The sequence below is a fragment of the Oreochromis niloticus genome, linkage group LG23 (assembly GCF_001858045.2).
Source record: "Oreochromis niloticus isolate F11D_XX linkage group LG23, O_niloticus_UMD_NMBU, whole genome shotgun sequence".
NCBI classification, from domain to species: domain Eukaryota; kingdom Metazoa; phylum Chordata; class Actinopteri; order Cichliformes; family Cichlidae; genus Oreochromis; species Oreochromis niloticus.
Window position 1 is genome coordinate 34,678,190 of NC_031986.2, and position 20,611 is coordinate 34,698,800.

General features: G+C 45.0%; 1 protein-coding gene across 2 annotated transcripts in view; it reads right to left on the bottom strand.

The window, feature by feature from the left end:
- ssbp4 (single stranded DNA binding protein 4) overlaps window positions 1-20,611 on the bottom strand; it is an 83,958-nt gene that overhangs the window by 51,211 nt on the left and 12,136 nt on the right. For both annotated transcript variants that reach the window (XM_005478723.4, XM_025903061.1), the window contains exons 3-4: window positions 16,165-16,226; window positions 7,707-7,791 (exon numbers count right to left, since the gene is read on the bottom strand). In XM_005478723.4, the coding sequence (XP_005478780.1) occupies window positions 7,707-7,791; window positions 16,165-16,226 (147 nt within the window). The remainder of the gene's footprint in view (window positions 1-7,706; window positions 7,792-16,164; window positions 16,227-20,611) is intronic.

Sequence of the window (20,611 nt, forward strand, 5' to 3'; positions counted from 1 at the left end):
CCTGACCTGCATGGGAGGTTCACCCGTGCCTTCCAGGTTATAAACGCTGGCCCCTCCCCCACAACCTATTTGAAATGTTTGCCTCTCCTTCTCAAAAACTTTGAGTCAGTTCACGACACGCTAAATTCCCCAAAGGACAGTAAATGTGTAGTCGTCGACCTGAACAGCAGCAAACAATGACGGTCGACTTTAAAATCAAACTCTTGTCACTGATGAAAGCTGACTTAATTATGAATCTTGGTTAAAAGAAGGAAACGGCTTCTTGATTTGCAGTTAAACCAACGGGAGTGTATGCTTAAAGATAGCTTTCACTCGTATCTGCCTGACAATCCTTGCAACCGCCATCAACGTTTTAGACCTAATGAGGAGCGGCAGTAATGGAACGCTCCGAGCTTTTCTCTGGGAGGACAGAACGGGGAGCGCCACAGCTGGGAAAGCTGACTGGAGACCAGCAGAGTCGTTTCACTTTGAAGAAATTTACTCAGTGAAACAGTAAAATCGACAGTAACCACACGCTCGTCTAAGCTTCTACCAGGTTGTCCTGCCCTCTCCTCTGAGACTTGGGACACAAAGTTATAAAAACACAGAGTCAGAGCAGCCTGCCAAAGGAAAGTTCAAAGTAAGCAGAAACAAAGACAGCAGAAGCATCATAATTGCAGTAATTTATGCCGTTCCGAGCCGGACAGTGTGTTTTTACACAATGGATAAATGGATAAATGGATGTGGTTTGGAAGTCGCCGGTGTCAGGGAGCTTCAAAGATGGTGAGAAAGAGGGGAGGGAGTGTGTGTGTGTGTGTGTGTGTGTGTGTGTGTGTGTGTGTGTGTGTGTGTGTCTGTGTGTGTGTGTGTGCGCGTGGGCAGGCGTGCGTGATGCAGGCTTGCCAACAGAAGCATCGCAGGCACCCCCAGCACGGAAGGTCGCCCTCAAACTTCCAGCCCCCTGACAAATTGCTCACTTCAATTCTCCACAGTAAACTGGTTACAGTCGAGGGCAAACAAGTGATGAATGCTGCTTTTTTTAATTATTGAGCCATAATTTGTTTCCTGAAAATGACTAAACTGAAAGAGAATTGGCAGCGTTCACCCGCTAGTTTCATTGGGAGAGATAAACAAATGCCCCAAGGAGTTTTCACTATTCCCCTGAATGTAGTATTCATTTAAAGCATTCGTTTAAATTTTATGGATGATGATGTTGCAACTAAGAGGGTATTCATGGGTAACTGGGTTAGGGAAATTAAATGGGACTGGGTTGGAAATCTGCATGCAAGGAGGGAAAGTATACGCTGCAGGGCCTGGCTTCTACAATAACTTTGCGCGGGCAGATTGATGGCATTTACGCCGCTCTGGCTAGCGGGACGCAAGGCATAGCTAGTACCAAAACTGAGATAAACTGAAAAATATGCAGACTTCAAAAAGAGTCCCTAGTGCCTTCGCACCCCTCATTCTTCCTGCACAAAAACATCCCCTCCCCGCCTCTGTCCCCGGATGGTCGTCTGCATCCGTCCATGTCCCTGTCTGTCCCTGTCAAACACAGATCCAGCGGCTCGTGCTTGCATAGCTGAGATCAAATGCTAAACCGCAGCTCGGTTTAAGCTTGCCCAGAATGAACCTGCAAGGAAGGGAATCATAAGCAATATTTGATCTTCTGCTTCTGTCACTTGCAGACCTCCAGCCGAACACGCACGCAGCTTGAGGGCAGCACTTTCAGGCTTTGCTGCCTTCCTCAGATAGCGAAAGGTATACACAGACAGAGGAGCCGACCGGCCTTTTTCATTTAGACTGTAACAACGGTAAACAACGGCACACAAAGACGGCGTCCTCTCGCTCAGCGCCCGTCTGCCTGCAGCCTGCACTCCACGCACTGTTTGATATTAAAAGACGACACGGGCGTGAACAGAGGAGGCGGTGGCGGTGGCAGAAAGGTAGAGAAGACGGGAGACGGACAGGAATGGAGACACAATGCTGTGGCACGCCGCTGGTGTGTAGGCTATATTTAAAGTGAAAACAGCCAGCAGAATCTGTGAGAGGAAGATATCGCCGTGCCAACGCAGACTCCAGTCCTCTGCGTTCTCTCTCGCTTTCTGTCCTCATGCCTCCATCCATACCTACTCTGCCTATATTATGGATGTTATTATTATTCCTGCATGTCGTCATGTCGCCCCCGCTTCTCTCCTTCCCCCGAGCAAGGAAGCGGGCACTGCTGGCACCCAGCCAGATTACCCAATCAATCTCCTGTGAGAGGGAGGGAGGGCGGCGAAGGAGAGAGGGGGAGGAATAAGAAAGAGAGCGTGGAACAGAGAGGAAGGCAAAGAAAGCACGGCGGGAGGGGGTTGGAGGATGGCGAAAAAGACCTGAGAGGAACTGAAGCAGGAAAAAAAAAAAACGGTGCAGGATGAGTAAATTTCATGAAAAAAAAAATGGATGGGGACAAAGAGCGCTTTGACAGGGAAGGAAGGTTTCATGCAGACGTGTGGCATTAAAAAAAAATGGCAAGTGAGCACCTGGTAAGGCAATGTAGTGAGTAGCAGTGATGAAAAAAAACACACAAAATCCCACACAGAGTCCAGACAAAGGCTTGGCCATCAACGCTTGTTTACAGAGCGCAGCTCCTCCCATCGTGCCACCTGTTACTGTGGTCGAGCCTAACAAATGTTTAACCCGCTCAAAGAATAGCCAGGCAACAGCCAACACTGCATCTCCATCTATCTACGGTCTGCAAACGGCATGCTGGGAACAGATCAGATTAGGGCTGCGGCACTCGTTTTCCTGGTTGAAGTCTCTCAGTGTAGAGCAGAAGTAAGAAGTTAATTACTCAATCAACCGGTCAACCAACAGAAAATATACTGACAACTGTTTGACTGTCATTAATCTGTTAGTCTTTTAATAAAAGCAAATATGATTTCAGAATGGTGAAACAAGACTGTAAGTAATAACTCCTTGGTCTCTGAAAAACACTGGTGGGGAATATTTTCTGACTTTTTTGACATTAATCAAGAACGTAATTAGCAGACAAACTGAAAATTAAAAAAGAAAATTAAATGGAAGTTTTGCTGAGGTAAAGACAGAACTTCAGAGAGTGACTGCGTTTTCAAAATGTTAAAATTTTCTGTCGATCAAACAATCAAATATGCAACTAATGCTCGAGCGCCTTATCATGTTCACGAGGGCTTTCATGACAGTTTTCTTAATGCGCTCTATTTCGGGATGAGGTGAAACGTTCAAAGCTGAATCCCCGTTTTTGACTCCTCCATCTCAGCCATTATCGTGACAGTTTGCATCAGTAAGCCGAGAGCTGAGAGGAGTCAGTGAAGCACTGCGACGTGAGTGACGCACTTGTGGCACTAAATCCGTGTCGCTCCGCAGGCGGTGAACCCGGATTGGCGTGAATCGCAGATGTCTGGGGTTGCGACCTCTGGCTGGGGCAAAGCAAAATGTCTGCAGCGGCGAGGCGAGCGGATCGCTTCCTGAAAGACTGTTTGTCTGTGACTGCAAGTGCATGCACGCGTGTCTGAGACGGAGAAGACAGAGACTCATTCTTCTGTGTGTGTGCGTGCTCGTCCATCAATATGTATGCTTTCTTCATCACAAAGCTCGCGTGCTTTAATCATTCATATTGAGTTACTAAAGACGTGCCATGTTCTTATAATCAAACACGCTTCCTCAACAAAGTGCTCTTTTGAGGAACATCCAAATTCCAGCAGAAAAGAGGACCATGAGATGCGCGGATCTCTTTTAGGAAATAAACGTGATTAAAGGGCGACGTGAAGAGGAAGGACAGAAACACAATTCCGACAATTAAGACGACAAGAGCGAACACTCAAATTACTTTACAGAGGTACAAGACTTCAGGCTGTTCCAGCTCTTTATGATACGGCATCATCTCGCTTACTTTGAGTGCGTGTATTCATTTGCATGAGAGCGTGTGGGAGTGGGACATGCACACAAGCGCTGCTGCAAGTGGGAGTGTTTACGTGCGAGTGTCTACGATAGCAGATTCGCCATTCAAGGGTGAAAGCAACCAGCTACCCTTCTAGTCAGAGGCCTCCAGTTCTGGGAGGGAGGCCAGGGCTCCAATCCCACCACATTCCCCTGGATTAGCTGTCAACCAGTCCCCAGATCTGGGGATTAGCACATTATATTCCATTATCTTTCCCAAACTGGAGAGTCCACAAAGTCTACATCATTGCTCTCAGAGGGGGCCAGCAGGACAGGGCTGAGTAAGAGGTGCCTTCAAATCGGGCCAAATTGAGCCAAACTGAGCTGAGCCAAACCAAATCTGTAACTAAGACTGTACTCCGGCTCAGCGTTGCCTGGCAACCAAATTAGTTTGAGGAAACAAATAAGCAAACTGTGTTTCTAGATATCAATTTTATGGCACTTTGCTGATATTTTCTCATTGTTATCCGCAGCAAAGTGACAGCCTCTATAGAGGCCAGGCAGACCATAAATTACATGTAAGAAGAAGCATTAATAAAAACAAAAGCAATCCTGGTTTATCTCACACACGTTCCCCTTCCACCGCTCCTGCTGAGCTGCACACAGAGTGGAGTGCGCGGCTCCCGGGAGCCGTGTTGTTTTTCGCTCCGTGATCCGGGCGGACTCGGGGGAGCGAAGGGGCCGTTATCAGCAAGGGGCCGTGATAGAGACTCGATCGGGCCGTCAGTCTGCGGGGACCGAGGAGCCAGAGTTAATCAGAGGCAGACAGACCCCTCGTCACCCTGGGGATTCACGCGCTTCGACCCCGACGCTCTGGCTCTCGCCGTCACGCAGACGCACAAAGACACGTGCGGAATGGTCACAATAGCACATGTGCTCACTCGCACCTTCTCGTGCACTGTCAGAGCCTCTGCCACACCCTCTACGCTTTATTAGGACTGCTAAGCCAAAACAACTCTGCAACTTTAATCAGCAAAGCATGAAATCAAAGAAATATAATTTATAGCTTTCTTTTATAATAAAGTAGCACGAGGTCCACGATTACCGACTCAAACTGACAGCACACTTTTTTCTTTCTTTTTGACCTTTGGCCTGGATTTTCAAGCACATTCAGTCGTTGGCATCTTATGCCTGTAAAACACTAAAACAGGAAAGTTAATGCTGTAAAGACGATATTTTAACCCAGGTGCATTCTTTTTGTCCTAAACATCACTAACTAGTTTTGTGGCTATACCAAACCAGTGAGTGAAAGCAAAGGTGAAAAGTGAGAGTATGTAAACATAAGATAAAACGGACAGCTGCTTCTCATAAATATAGTTGTTTCTGCCTCTCAAACACGCCTACCTATGTTGATATAGAGAATTTTCTCTTCATAGCATACACTAAATTAATTGCGGGAGCTATAAATAGCCGCCTGCCTTCCTTGTGTGAACTGATGCCTTTTTGTCTCTTATTTGTATTACAGCCTTTCCTTTTCCTCTCTGCTGTGGTCCTCGCCAAGGCGATAACCTGCGTGACATTTTTGCACTTTTTGCCATTCACGATTACAGATTTGAGACCGCCGGCTCACGCAGACATGTTTTCTTTTCCCCACTTCTCCGGTGAGCGTCTGAGTTTTAAATTCTGTGAAATTTGTGCTTCTTTCTTGTGTTTCTTTTAATTGCCGTGTCCAATAACTTGAGGTGCAAACACTGATTTTATATGCCATTGATTAAATAAGGGAGTACGTGGGTACAATGATTTATAAAAGAGGACCCTGTGTAAAATGCAGTTTTTCTACACTTTCTTTTTCGTTGGATTTGTATTCAGATTTCTGCATTTGTGTGCAAACAGTTTCCTGCACCTTGTGTCTATCTCAAATCGGAAGGCTGCACTAGCTTTTTTTGAAAGTTTGTGAAAAACACCTGCACATCGCATGCACACAAGCATCATCAAGCGAAACCATAAAATGACAAATATTTCTATCTTTAAACTCCTAATCGCAGCAATCGGCAGTCGCGAGCTGAGTTCGCACAGGCTGACCTTGTGAACTTGAGGTCGAAGATCAAAAACAGAGCGTCTCAGCAGTTCTAAACGCTCATCGAGTTCCCCTTCAGGATGCGTTCATCACTTTACCACAACACCAACAGAGCACCTGCCTCCTCCCTCTCTCTGCCTACCTATCTTTACTATATTTTAGTAAAAACAAGCTCAATATACTTCTGAACGTCTGATTCACATCAGCACTTTAACCCCTAAACTGCAGCTTGACTCTATGTTTTGTCTATGCAGTCCGATGCTGAGGAGCAGCAGCAGCGATTCGGATTCTCAGCTAACCAATTTACGTAAACAAAGACTGAAACACGTTTAAAATACGTCGGCAGGTTGGCAGAATTTCAAGCCAGAGGTTCAGACATATATTGACCAGGGCTGTCAAACCAGAGCCGTTAAATAGCTGACATGCAGGTATCCAGCTGGCCTACCTCTGGAGAAAGGTGTAGGAAATTATATGGCATTTAGATTAATTAGACACAGTTGTCAGATTTAATTAACTACTAGGTTTAATTAACCATGTAATTAATCTTATGGTGGTCCAACACATGCACACACACAGAGACGAGGAGAGGAGACGCACACATCAACTAGTGCCCGCGCAGACATGCACAGTACATGCGCGACAGATGTAATTTGTTCAGCTGACAAGCGCTCGCACTTTTGCCGTCAAACCTCATAAGAGAGTTCAACTGGACGGGTGACAGGCTACGAGCTAAAACGGCCTGAATGAAACGCGGATGGCGAGGACCGCACCTCTAATCCATTTCAGGTTTAACTTCTGCCCGGGTGGAACGATAATCTCGCAGCTGAAGCAGTCTGTCCAGTCAACATCCGCACACCGTGTAATCCTTACTCAAATATACATCACGCGGCATGATGCAAATATTTATCATAGTGTGGACAAGCCAAAAGAGAAAACCCTTGCAGCTAAAGAACAAAAAAACAATTTGAAAAAAGATGACAAAAAGTGAGGAGGTTAAGCCTCCGTGGTCCGCAGTCACGAGAAAACAGCCGCTCGCTTTGTGCCGGCCTGCAGAAAACGTCCACGTTTGATCTACTGGTCTGATTGTGCAGAAGACGGGGGGTCATGGGGGGGTCAGGCCCTGACCTTGCAGCACCCGGGCCATCCTCTCTAGCCACAACTATCATAAGCAGCTATTGTGTGCAAATGTGTGTGTAGATGTGATGGTGCAATCAACCAGCTGCTTCATGTGATTTGACCTTTACTGAAGCCACGAGTGGACCGATAAATAGCCAGGCAGTACAGTGACCTTTAACCTCGGCGACAGATTCACTAGAACAGGAAGTGTGGCCACCAGCTGAGCTGCACCGCTGAAGCAGCTGATAGGAAAAATATATGTAATCAGTCAGATCGAGTTAAATATTGAACGTTGCCACAAACACCCTATTGGATTTTAAAAATTCAAAGATGGAAGTCTAAGGGCTTTCCCATAAAATATACAAGTGATGTTCACGGGTGTTGCATTTTTTAAAAGCACGCCATTTCAGACGTCTGGCTCGCAGCGAGCCCCGTCCACAAACGGAGGCGGCAACCAGGAAGAGCAGACGCGCAGACGGTAAGAAACACAAACGTGTCAAAACAAGAACCAGCAGCATTATCTCAAACAGGATAGTCCCTTCTTTCTGATGCACGGTCTGTGTGATCGTGGGTGCTCGCGAGCATGTGGATGTGTGTGTACTTGTACGCCGCGGGAGGGTTGGTTAAGTTCACTCACATAGTCATGGAAAGCCTTGGCCTCGCTGGAATGTTCGCACGTCTCCCTCCGGTCCGGGGCAGCGCAGTACAGATCCCAGAATACACTGTGCACACAGGACAGCAACAGCAGTTAGACACTTTCATCTGTAGGCCACAGACACACCAGGTTCATGGCAAAAAGTGGTTAAAGTGCTAACAGAAACAGAAGAATATCATGTAGATGTTTAAAAAGCAGAGCAGGTATAAAATGATTTCTTGATGGCTCAGTTTGAGACAAACTTTTCAAAAATAGACCAAGAAGCCGTCAACGTCAGTATGAGTCACGAGCTCCGGTGACAGCACTTTTCAATGTTGTCTCACCAGAACCATCCAAAGAACACAAAACGGCACCGATGAACTGAAACATCAGTGTGATTGGCTGATTCTTGGCCCTGATTGCAAAAGTTTCTAAGAACATGTGTTTTAAAATTAACAACATTATGATATGAACGAGATATTATGTGATCAAAAGGCGTCCAACAGAAACGGCAGAGCATGTGATAAGACCTGACAATGTGGTTGACGATGACAACTGTTAGCTGTGACTAACAATTATTTTCAGTATTGATAAATCTGCTGATCAGTGTCTCTACTGTCATTAGAGTTTTAAAGGCTGACACCTTTAATTTGCTTGTTTTGTCTGACTAGCCGCAGAAAAATTATATTTTGTAGTGAGCGCATCAGATTTGATCATTTTTGCTTTAAAAACCATTTAAAATCGAAGCACTTTTCCAGCCACACACACACACAGCAGGCTTCTCTTTAGCCTTCACACTATCACACAGTCCAGCCAGCAACTCAGGTCCAAATTACCAGGAAGGACCTCCAAATGTTCCCCTCGGCCTGTCCCGGTGACCTGCAGGTTATTGACCAATCAGCTGTGATTATGTTACTTACTGCCCAATCAGCAGTGTTCATATTAGTTAATTAGACCAATCCAACTCCTTCAGGGCATCGGAGGCCACCAGGTCCCGCTCCAAATGGGCCCTTAATTACTGCACTGAAATAAAGGAGTGCTACTTCTCCTCGGTGCTGACTTCACGGACAGAATATTAAAAACAAGAAATGCTGAAGTCAAGAGAGGATTTTTTGTTTTTTGCCACTTAAAGGTGCAAATAAACTCTAACATGCATTCTTTGTGCTGATGTTAGGAACAGCCGTGACACTTGATGTGACAGACTGCGAAATGGAGCAGAAAATATTAGCTGATCACCCGTAACTGTCAGAGAGTGGCTCGGCAGCACCCTGTCACATACTGGTCATTTTTCATTGCACAGGATCCGTGATTTTCATGCTTCTGTGTTATTATCTCTTGAATATAGTTATTATGGAACATTGTTGATCAGCAATCTACACATTCCTTCATTGTCCTTTGATTTTTTAAAATTTTTCTTTGCTATTTGAGGGCGTCAAGGAAACCAGAGTGCAACAATGGGTGTCCTAAAAATAAAAACGAACAATAAACAATAAATTTGAACCCCGCAGCACGAGGTACCAACCTTTCAAAGCATCTGAACTAAAATAGAAATGTGTTATTAGAGTATTTAAAGATTAAAAGGCAGAGTCGGTGCCCTGAGGCGTTCAGTGCGAGCTGGGGTCCCTTCTAGACGAGGAGGGCACCGAGGAACAGGGCGGGACTGTGCAAAGCTGGTGGTGAACATATTGTGCGCGAGTGCGCGCGCGTGTGTTGTGCCGCCCTTCTGTCACTCGACAATAAAGCCAGTGTACATTATCATATCTATCGGTTGGTGTTAAAGAGATTGCTGCTCTGTCAGAGACGAGGCGCGGTGTGAAGGCGCGACCATCGCAAATCCAATCAGCTCTCGGGGAAATGAAATGGGACGCGGGTTGCAGTTTGTTACAGAAAAGACACAACCAGGTGCAGTCGCAGGGGTAGGGGAAGGTGATCTAACATCTCCTGGCCTGTGAAGTCTGAAATATATTACGATTTGAACAGCTGACCTGCGTCTGTCTGAGCCGGCGCAGGCAAATCTCATTCCGTCTCTCTGCATAATCTGAAGGAGGATCACTGCCGGAGAGGACTAAACGCGGAAACAAATACTTTCATTTTTCTGATATTATTTCTGAGGGTTTACACTTTTTCTGCATAGAGAGAGGCAGAACGTGTGAGGAGGTGTTAGATTAACAAGCAAAATCTTTCTAATATTCACCCAATTTAGACCCCGTAGGGCAGCTTCAGTGCATCGCTAGGACCGAATCCAGGTATATGTGGGATGAGACCATTGCCGCCTCCTTTTTTGTTTCTTTTTAATATAGGGCCACCCACATTTAGAAGAATAACACACAGTTGTTGTCCCATCCTTTTCAGAAAAACTAATCTGTAGAAATGATCTAGGAAGTCAACATTTGCAGTTAATTAGCAACAGCAATCTGCGAGAAATCTTGCACACCCTTGTTATAGTAAAATTTCTATCCAATTATCTAATCATTTCAATCTAATCATCTCATCATGGGAAGCTCTTTATAGTATTATGGGATGTAACTGGTGGTTTAAGCCACACGACTCTGTACAAAGGATGCAAAGTTTAACAGCTCTTACTTTGAAGAGTCACAGGAGAGATTTAAATTACAGCTTGGGGGTCATATAAACTCTTTTATTTATTCAAATCAGAAACAAGACTAAAATATACGAGCTAGTGCGGCCGGCGCACACAAACACATGCTCTTTGTATCCTGAACAGAGGAGGAGGAAAGGATTAGCGTCCAGCCGTCCAGAAGATGACAATTACTAAAATTAAATGCCATCACGATAATTATTTGCAATTAACTGTGGCCTCACAGAGCCAGTGGTTACAATGTGCTTTTCCATTACAATAAAGAGCGTAAACAAAGACACTGAAAGACAGCCACGCAGGCTGCTGGTAGCTGGTTTAATCCTGTGTGCGTCACTCGGTCCGTCGGTCAGTCAGCAGGGAGACGGAAATAAAAATTAAGACAAAGATAGAGATCAGGATGCGGCACAAGTATAAAAAAAACAAGTCACCAGCGCATTTATCATTTATCATCATCGTGCCTTATAAACCAGAAATGCTCCATGTGCACATTCAACAGTCTGTTTTCTCAACTTTAGGTAGCAGAGAGCGGCCGGAGTCTATCCCAGGGCACGAGGCGAGTTACACCCTGAACAGGTTCCCTGTCCGTCACAGGACCTGCCTTTGGAAATGGTGTATTAATACAGTAACTGTGACTGAAGAAAGTCCTGCAAAACAAACCTGCCCCACGAGAAAAATTAATCTGTCAAACTTGAGACCCAAAGACAAAGAGCCCGCTCACACAGAACAACAGTCACAGAGGCAGTGACTGAGGCAGTGTTACAAGCTTAATGATGCCCAGAATAATTACGCAGTAACAGCAAAGACATCCGGGCCTCCTCTCCTTGCAGGGGGTATAACTGTGCATGACATGGCTAATAGGAAACACTTTGTCTGTCTAGGAATCCCAAAATAGTATTCTTTCAGGTTTCGCCGATTTCACAAACATTTGCAGTTGGTCGACAGAGTAGTATCTGAAAGTCAGACCCCACCACACAGGCCTGGAAACCAGTTGGCAAGAAGGTATATTCACCTATCAGCTGAAGTTGCTGGCAGCCACTGTGTCAAATCAATGCACTGAAATCAACCTCTTTGTGACTAACATCACCTAGTGAGTGCCAGCAAACACTCGCCAATCAATCGGGGAATACGATTTTCCCTTAGCAACTGGTGGTTGCCAGATGGTTGCCAAGCAGTCTCTAGGCCTGTGTGACCGGAGCCAATTCTTCTGGACTGAACCAATTTAAGTTCAGTAAGCGACCTTTTGATAACTTTAGTAAAGTAATACACCAAATCACCAAATTTCTTTTATAGTGTATTCGCACCATGAAATAACTGACAGAATAAGGAAACCTTTGATTTCAGTTCATCCAACTCTCACACACTGTGCAAAGTTAAATTCGGCTAACTGCAGCAGTAAACAGAAACTGTATGCTTTTCAGATTTTCCAGGTTTCCACTGATTTGGCTGTATTAAGTGTGATTTATAGTACAGTGCTACCTCCTAGTGTTGCGTATGCATTGCTTGGCCATCACCACTGAAACTAAGACAGTGTTATTAAACTTGGAGCTCATAACTTTTTACTAAAAATTATGAAGAAGAGACTTCAAACTTTGAGTCTACACAGACTTCTTAAACTGAGAAGGCTGCAGATGCCTATGACACATAGCTAGCTAGCATGTTAGCAAGCAAGCTAGGCGCATCTTGTTTAATCGTCCTTGTTCTGTGCTTACACTTCATGTTACCACCAAACAACTATCACAGCTGTTGAGGTCTCTGTCACTGCAGAGGATTTCACTGCTGGTGACGTTAGCATTAATAATGGATTATGTTTACATGTATTTACCACCACTATTCAGCCAAGAATCAAAAAATCCTCTGTTTGTGTCTCTTGCCTGTTACTGGAAGGAGACAGATCCCGTGGGGGTTGAAACAGGAAATCCCGGCAAACCTTAAAAATTCTGACAAATCAGAATGTGCTGAGCTAACCGCTGTGGTGACCCTTTATGAGTAAGGGAGCAGTCAAAAAGTAGCTTATTTATTTACATGTACTGTATCTCCCCCTTGGAATATAAAACATGAGGACAACAATATTTTTTTATTAGAAATTGCACAAAATTACAGTTTAATCACATCACTTAAAAACAAAACAAAAAAAGTAATCAAGAGTGAGAATAAATGATGATTTAGGCAAACATAAAGGGGGCTAAACAGAATGAGATACAGAAGGATGTCAAAGAACAGTCCAGACATTTGGGAGCATCGGATGGCTACTCTCACTTTGTTTGCTCTGCCCCCACAAACAAGAATTTCAGCTAGAGGCTATCACAGAGAAGATCCCTCTACAGTACATACTGTTGTTGTGGCTGTGTGTGTGTGCGCTGGGATGAAGGAGGATTCAGTGGCCATCCAGTGAAAACTGGTTAAAGCAATCGATTTTGGGATAAGGAGGAGACAACTAGCGGCGGCCAATAGAGAGCGAGCTAATGACACAATCAACACCTGCAGCCCTCACTGAGCCTTTTCTTTATCCGTCCACCCATAACAACAGACGTGGATGAGTGACCCCCGCTACCAGCCTCCGTCCCCTTCCCCTTCTTAGAGCCACGCTCTTATTCTGAAGCCCCCCCACCCACCCACTAACGGTGCCCTACAGGAAACAGCCACAGAGGCAAAGACAGAGGGAAGAAAGCCCCAATGAGACACTAAAAGGGGGGAGGGGGCCGGGGTGGCTGTGGGGTCGGGGTCTTAGATTTGGCTTTTTAACACAAAAGAGGCTGGAATGTAAAGAGTTAATCCATTCGGGGGTCTCTCTTCCGCAAACAAAGGGACAGGCCTCCAGACAAAGGTTGAGGGAGGGGTGGGGGGAGAAGGGTGAGGGATGAGGGAGGCTGGTGGCTTTCCTACCATCTGGAGCTTTTGTTTTGGGGGAGGCTGGAGGTTGGAGGGGGGAGGGGGGGAACCGGCTGGTTTAGGGGTGGACGGGGGCTCCGCCCTCTTTCTCCTCCCACAGCCAACCCCCCAGACCCCACTCCCACTGAGTATCCGTGTCCACGTGCTGCGTGGCCCAGACAGACGCCCCTTAGCTAGGTCATACTACACTTCAGCCTGCCCTGCCCTGCATGGCTAATCAGCAGCCTACTCTCCAACTGCTCTCTGACACACACACACACACACACACACACACACAAACACAGTATCCTGCACTACTGAAATATATCAGTACAGTGAAAATACACTAAAAGTGCTCAGTTTCCCTTTCCATTTCCCTCATACACACACACACACATGCACGCGTGCGTGCACACACACGGCTCCCTGAGCACTCTTATTGGTTCAGGCAAGAGCAAACTTGGGCTGCACTGTATGTTTGTGTATGTCATTCTGTCAGTATTACTGGTAGTGATCCAATTGAGAGCTGTCAGGTTGAGAGAAGCCAGGTTCTTTAAGGGCCATTATGAACCGTGTCAACAGGCTACACAATCACAACACACACTGGGGCCTGGAGGATGAATGAACGAAGCCGCATGTCCGGGTTTATTACACAGGGCCGGCCGGGGGCTTTGGGGATGAGCAGGATAGCATGAATGACAAACAAAGCGGGCCCTGTCAAACCTCTTATCCCTTCTCTTTGCCTCTCCTGCTGCCTTGCTGAGGATTCAGCCTCTCAACCTCCTTGATGCTCTGCCTGCTCAATTCTTTGTCTGCGTCCGTTCCAGCTACCCAGCTTCTTCTGTCCTGCCTGTTTTCTCTCCCTCTTCACATTAAAGTTGGATTTTCTATTAGCTGGCTGACAAGCGGAAAGGGGAAATCCTACTTTTGGGTGTTCTTATTCCTTTTAATTCAGACATGGAGAAAAACATGGTACGTGCCAGGCTGTAATTCCACTGACCCTGTTCTTCCAGCCAGATCAAAAAAAACACTGTCTTCTATTTACCCAGCATTAAGAGATCTGACAGATTTGTTTAAAGGAGCTGAAAGAAAAGAGGCACTGCCCACGTCAGAGCCTTGTTCCATTAAATGAAGGATCAGGCCAAACAAGCTTGATGACAGAGCAGAGGTTTTCAAACCGGGAGGCTCGCTTCCCCAGAGGGGAGGAGGACAGCTGGGACGGACACGCAGAAGGAGGTGAAGGGTCAAGTGCATGCCAGGGTTCTGTAAAAAAGAGGGTTGTTCTTTATTTTAGTTCAACCCGCTGATATTGCCACGCAGAAGGCGAGGTCGTGGCATGCCGTGACAAAAACCGCACTCCTTATCTTATAGTCATACCTGAGTCATCCTAAAAACACCAAAAGAATAAACACATTTCAAGGATCTTTTTACAAATTCACTGCAGCCATAACCTTTCTGTACAGTATCCAACAGAGGTGCAGGTGAGATAGGAAGTCAGTCAGAACTATACTTCAAAATTCATCCTGCTACCTCTATCAGCAGTCACGTCATCAGTAACCACTCGTGACGCGGCTCCATTAGCAGCCATACATGCCCAAGACATGACTGCCTCCACCGTCTTTGACAGGTAATAAGCTCTTCCTTTCCTTTTCCAAATGTTTCTCTTCCCATCAGTCTGTTAAAAGTTAACCTGGGTTTCATCTGTCCAAACAATATTTTTCCACAAGTAGGCACACTCTTAGATGTTTTCTGGCCAAGTCAAGTCTTATCTTGGGTGTAACCAGCGGTTTTCACTTTGATTTCCATTCGTGACGGCGTCTTGATCCCAGATGTTGACAGTGGTACTCCTGCCTCCTAAGAACGCTCTCTCCACATGTCCTTAACCAAGTAAAGAACACTACAATCATTTGGTTGTCTTCTGTGGTCTTTCAGGCCTTTGGTACTGCTGAGCTGGCCAATAAAAAGTCATTCTTGATTTGGCCACTGCTGAAGTTTTTGCTGTCCCTCTTATAGGTGTGTTTTGCCTTTTTGGCTCAGTGATAGCTTACTTCACGTGCATCAACACTTCTTTGGACCTCACAGTGGAAGTTCCAGAGAACAGATACCAAATTCAAGCTTAACACCTGGAATCAGCAGCAGATCGCTTATCTGCTCAATTTGTCATGAAAAAAAAAGAAGAGGGAACAGGACTCACCTGGCCATGAGACTGCTCGTCAGTCTACGGTCTGATTACGTATGAGCCTCTGAAAAATGGAGGCCATTGTACAAAAACGGGTTAGGGTTAAAACTACTTGAATTAAAGCTGAACGTCTACACTTCATGCACATCTTGATTATTTGATTTACGATCTACCGCGGAAGATCGCAGATGCAAAATTATAAAAAATTATGTGTACGTTTCTAAAAGGGTGTCTACGTTCTCGCTGAACATTTTGAAAACCAAACATCTGGTACTCACAGCCACTGGGCTGTCTTTCCAACTCTCTTTGTTAATTTCATTTTTTACCCAATTTTTCGCCCTTCGCATGTGTACAGCCCATTACAACACTATCAACATCTCCTCGGGCAGACTGTCTGAAAATATGTGCTGTTACCCTCACTTTGGAGGATAACAGATACACACTGTATCTCCCTACAGCTAGCTTTTTACTCAGTTTGGAGTTACTATAAACACTGTCACAGGACAGAGGATCTGTCTCCGAGTTTGACTCTAATTGAGCAGTGCACACACTTCAATGAGAGGTATAAAAAAGCAGTTTAAATAACAGACCAGGGGACGTTAACTCACTTGTCAGTCAGAGGGATGCCAGGAGTGCAGCATTTAAACATGTGTGAGATGATGCACTTAGCATTCCCTGCAATTACCGTCCTTCTCCACCTCTGCACATTCTTTCATTCCATTAAGGGTACTTTTACAGTATACATGTGAACTGCTGAAAAAAAAAAGCATATGTAGCCAATAAAAATAGAAAAGTACAGATCAGTGCATACATACCACCACCATGAGTGTAAAAATCCAGGAGGTTCTCCAAGTGTGATGTTCTTCTCCCATCGGATCTGTTAGAAAGAAGCAGGACGGAGAAAGAGGGTTGAAGGAGACAGAGGAGAAAAATGAAAAATTGGACACTGCAGCATATTTAATGCATAATGTAATCATTTTGCTCAGCTGTCCTCCCAACTTTCGACTGACAGAGCGACAGTCGCATAGGAAAGTAGGCCAATCAGAAGCACGGCGCTCTGCAGAGCAGCGCGGTGCCGAGTTTGTGGATAAGAAACTGCGACTGTCTTGAAGCGGCGGTCCTCTCTGCTGCCCTCACAAACCAGCAGAGCTCCTGTCTGTATCTGGACACCGAGATAAGATCCGGTGACAGATAGCAGACCAACTGCCTGCTTCACACACTCCTGCTAACACGACTCTACACACACAGACTCGTATATACAACCCGAGAGATCCTTCACCACAGTCAATGAGGACAGCATGACAGCTGCAAGATCTCCATTTTTTCCTATATGTGCTCAGTCTTGTGCTATATATATATATATATATATATATCTTTATGTTTTCCATTCTCCACATTTCCCCAGTGCCACCTATAATGATGTGATGTGCCGTATGTTGGTGTGGGCCTGTTGATTTAATGCTGCTAAAGAGCTGAGTGCTGCACTGTGCAGGAGAGCATAGAGTGGCGAAGTCCTCTTGGGGACAGAAGTGTATTGTGTGTATACTATAAACCTGAGTGACTCGGTCTTTCTGTGTGTGTGTGTGTGTGTGTGTGTGTGTGTGTGTGTGTGTGTGTGTGTGTGTGTGTGTGTGTGTGTTTCTCGCTGAAGGAGGAACAGAGGCTAATTGAGGCAGGAGAGTCCAGGTGATAGTGCTCTCATTAGATGAGCAGGTGTGCGTGCGCCTTCAGTCTACCTGCGACGATAGAGGTCCCTTATCTACTGAAACATGCATGTGTGTTTTTCTGTGCACGAGGCTGGGAGATGCAGAGGCCAATAGATCACACATTTTTATCTCTGAAGGAACAATAAAATCTAAAACTGCACAACATACGAGAAGCATTAAAGACGCGCTACAAATGCAAAGCGCAGGACCAAATAGAGGCATGCTGTGTATCTTTGACAGTGCACTCCACAGCATAATAGATTAGCTCGTTTTTTTTTTCCTGTCGTCGTAACATATTTGATTTTTCTTTTGTTTTATTTACTTCTGGCATTTGTTAAATTTCATTATTGGCACAGATATTTTCTTCGTTTGTGCTTCGTTTGCTTTCAGGGAATCCAGTGCACTTCTCACAATGCCACCGAGGCAAAATGAGAACGTTTAAAAGCCAGACATGAGCCTTTTTCCCAATGCACCGCAGCCCTGAAATTTTCTCAACGTTACCCGGCAGAGAATGCAAATGTCAGTTGTGTTGGTTATTTACAATCCTTCACCAAGCCAGCTCGCTCGCAGAAATTCTGCGTGACGTTCGTCTGAGAGCGGACTGACCGCAGAATTCACGGCAAGTGAGAGAAAGTCACGTGTCCAACTCCTGACTGAGTCAAACTGATAATAGTTTGAGCTCTAAGAACAGACTCGCCGTTAGAGCTAGTCTACTAATAGAACAGAGGCTAAAGGTGGCTAGATTTTTATTAAGGCAGGAGAAAGTGGAAGGCCAAGCTGCTGCGTTTGCTCACATACATCATTATTACTGTTACTGTCATTACGTGTCCGATTTAAGTGGAAACCTCGGAGGCTGAACGAAGGAGTGCCAAAAACCGACCCCAAAAGCGAGCGAGTCTCCACAGACTCCTATATTAATGTGCCCAGCTTCCCAGCATCAAGGTTCACAGGTTTGTCTCTGTGAATAGTTTCACCTGCATGGTGTGATTTTAGTTTTTAAACAACTCAGACATTTTAGATACTGTTGAGGCTCAAAGTTAGGAAGGTAGACAGCAGCAGCTGTGGCTGACGTCTGCCTGCTAGGCCTCGGCTTCGCTAATTTGAGTCACTGAACTGGACCTCTCCACCGGCGTCAAGTTTAATGGAATTAAAAGACTGGAATTATCATCCAGGACGTTTGTGCTTTACTTTTGGTGAAACTTTGTAAAATTTCTGATTTCTGTAAAATCTACAGCCTCACAAACACCAGAAGTTACAACTGCTCTTCTCTCTCAATAGTCAGAGTTCTTCAGCTCATTAAACTGTTCTTGAATATTTCCTAAAGAGCAAAAACACATATATGATAAACCACTCTCACAGCCCTGTTCCTACAGTAAGATGGTGAATTTTCACTATTCATGATCTCTCAGAGTGCGTGTGAGAGGGGTGCGAACAGCTCTTTTATAGACCTACCACACTGTGCAACACACACATACACACACACAGAAAGATTTTAGCATTTAAAACTGTGAGTATGCTTCACTAGACTTGTGTTGATGACGCAAAAATTGTGCACGTGCCGTGGCTCTCTCCGTCACTTCTGTGGGTAAAGGAAGCTGGATGGAAACGCCTGACTAAATGACAGTATATCATCACTCTAACAGACCGATGTTACGCAGGTCATGTGACTGACTCTCAGCATATATAGAGACTAAATAAACCTGAAGATGGGCTTGAAATACTCAAAATCTTTAAGCAGTACACCGATGCAGGCGCTACATTTGAGACAACTGGCATCAAACTGACTTGGCAGTCTTAGCGTGCGTGCCTCGTGGATATGTGGACTCTTCTGCATGTCTGCCGTTTTAATCCCTGTCTGGGTAGATGTTTTAATTCCTGTTTGAGGCCGTTTAAGCGTGTGTGCGGATCCATGTTTGTGTGCCTCGGGTTGCACGCGACCCAGAACTTCACCCCTTTCCAGCGGCTCACCAATAACACTCGATCTCTGGGAGAGGATTCACCCACAAGGGCTCTGAAATCAGCGAGGCTCGCTGCAGCTCAGCTACTTAATCTCTCTGTGCCGCTCCACCATCTCTACTTCATATTTCAGACTCCTGGTTGTTGGCAGCCGGGCCGACCTCCAGCAGCCCCGTCCACCCTGCTGCCTGCCTGCCTGCCTGCACGCTGGTGGAAGCAAAGGCAAAAAAAGACCGATTATATCTGACCGATGCATCCATGTTCCAGGAAAGGCGATGTGAGGCGGGTACGTGTGTGTTTTTTCACTAAAGAGCTCATCATTTTCAACAGAGCTGGGACTGATAAAACTTTTTATTGATTTAAATTAGGGATTCTGATATTTTATATTGACTGTGACATTTCTTTTACAGCTTATTTTTTCACCCTGGCCAAGTCAGACGTTTGTCCTTCTCCAAAAAAAAACCTGATGTTTGCCGTTTTGAAAAATGATTTTGCTATTTCTTTATTTGTGTATTCACTGTTCAGTGTTATAAATACACTAAACATGCTATGTTTAGTGTAAAGTACCTAAACAAAGCTAATATTAGCAAACAAAGCAATGGCACAGAGGTTTTCAGTGCAGGATCGTGCATCTCTCTGCGATCACTTTCAAAAACAAGTCGCCAACCAGTTGGAAATACATATTTTTCCCTAGCAACCGGTGGTTTCCAAGTGGGCTTTTGTGAGTTTTTGAGACCTCTATATCATCAGTGTGATTTTCTTTCCCCAATAAAACATAAATAAATTGCACAAAAATGCCTGTTGTGGCAAATACGAAGCAACTTAATCGTTTTTTAAAATTTGTCAAAGATTCAGCAAACACTCAATTTAAAAATAACTGAATTTTCTGGTAATTATTTGATGGTTCAGGCTTTGCAGGGCTAAGCTGTTCCTCTCACATCCATGTGTTTATATGTAGTGATTACATACCTAAATGATTTTATGAAATCAGTGAAAAATGATCCTTTATAAGCTTCGATATGAAAACTTTTTTCTCTAAATGTGACCGACTGATACCGACTTCTGATTTTCTAAGAACTTCAGTTGACAGCATATACAAACAAAATAAAAACATCCTTTATAACTCTATAACACTTTTATAACAAAAGAAACTGGAAACAGGTACAAATAGTTATCTGATTTTTTACCTGGTCAGGTTAATATAACAAATGTCAGGTGCTTGAATCCTTTGCTAGTGCGCACAACAACATGTTAGCGGGGCTGCGAGTGTGCACGTGGCTTTTCTCCTGCACCGCTCTGCGCTTGTTGCTCATTCGTAAAACAGACCAGCTCGCATTCGGTTGGCTGTCACCAGTCAGTTGGAAATCGTCCGATTCCGGATGCTTAAGCCTCCTCGGAGACCATAAACCTTTGTTAGTGAATGTCTTCATTGAATTTCTCTTTTGGGCTGGGACTAATGTGCAGGAAGCCTGCTCTGAGGGTCAGTATCACATACATGCAGCACACATGTGCACCAGCATCTCTACACGACTCCACCCTGACTTCATCTGATTAAATGACACATAAATCACGTCGGTATTAAAGTTGGATGATACAGGCC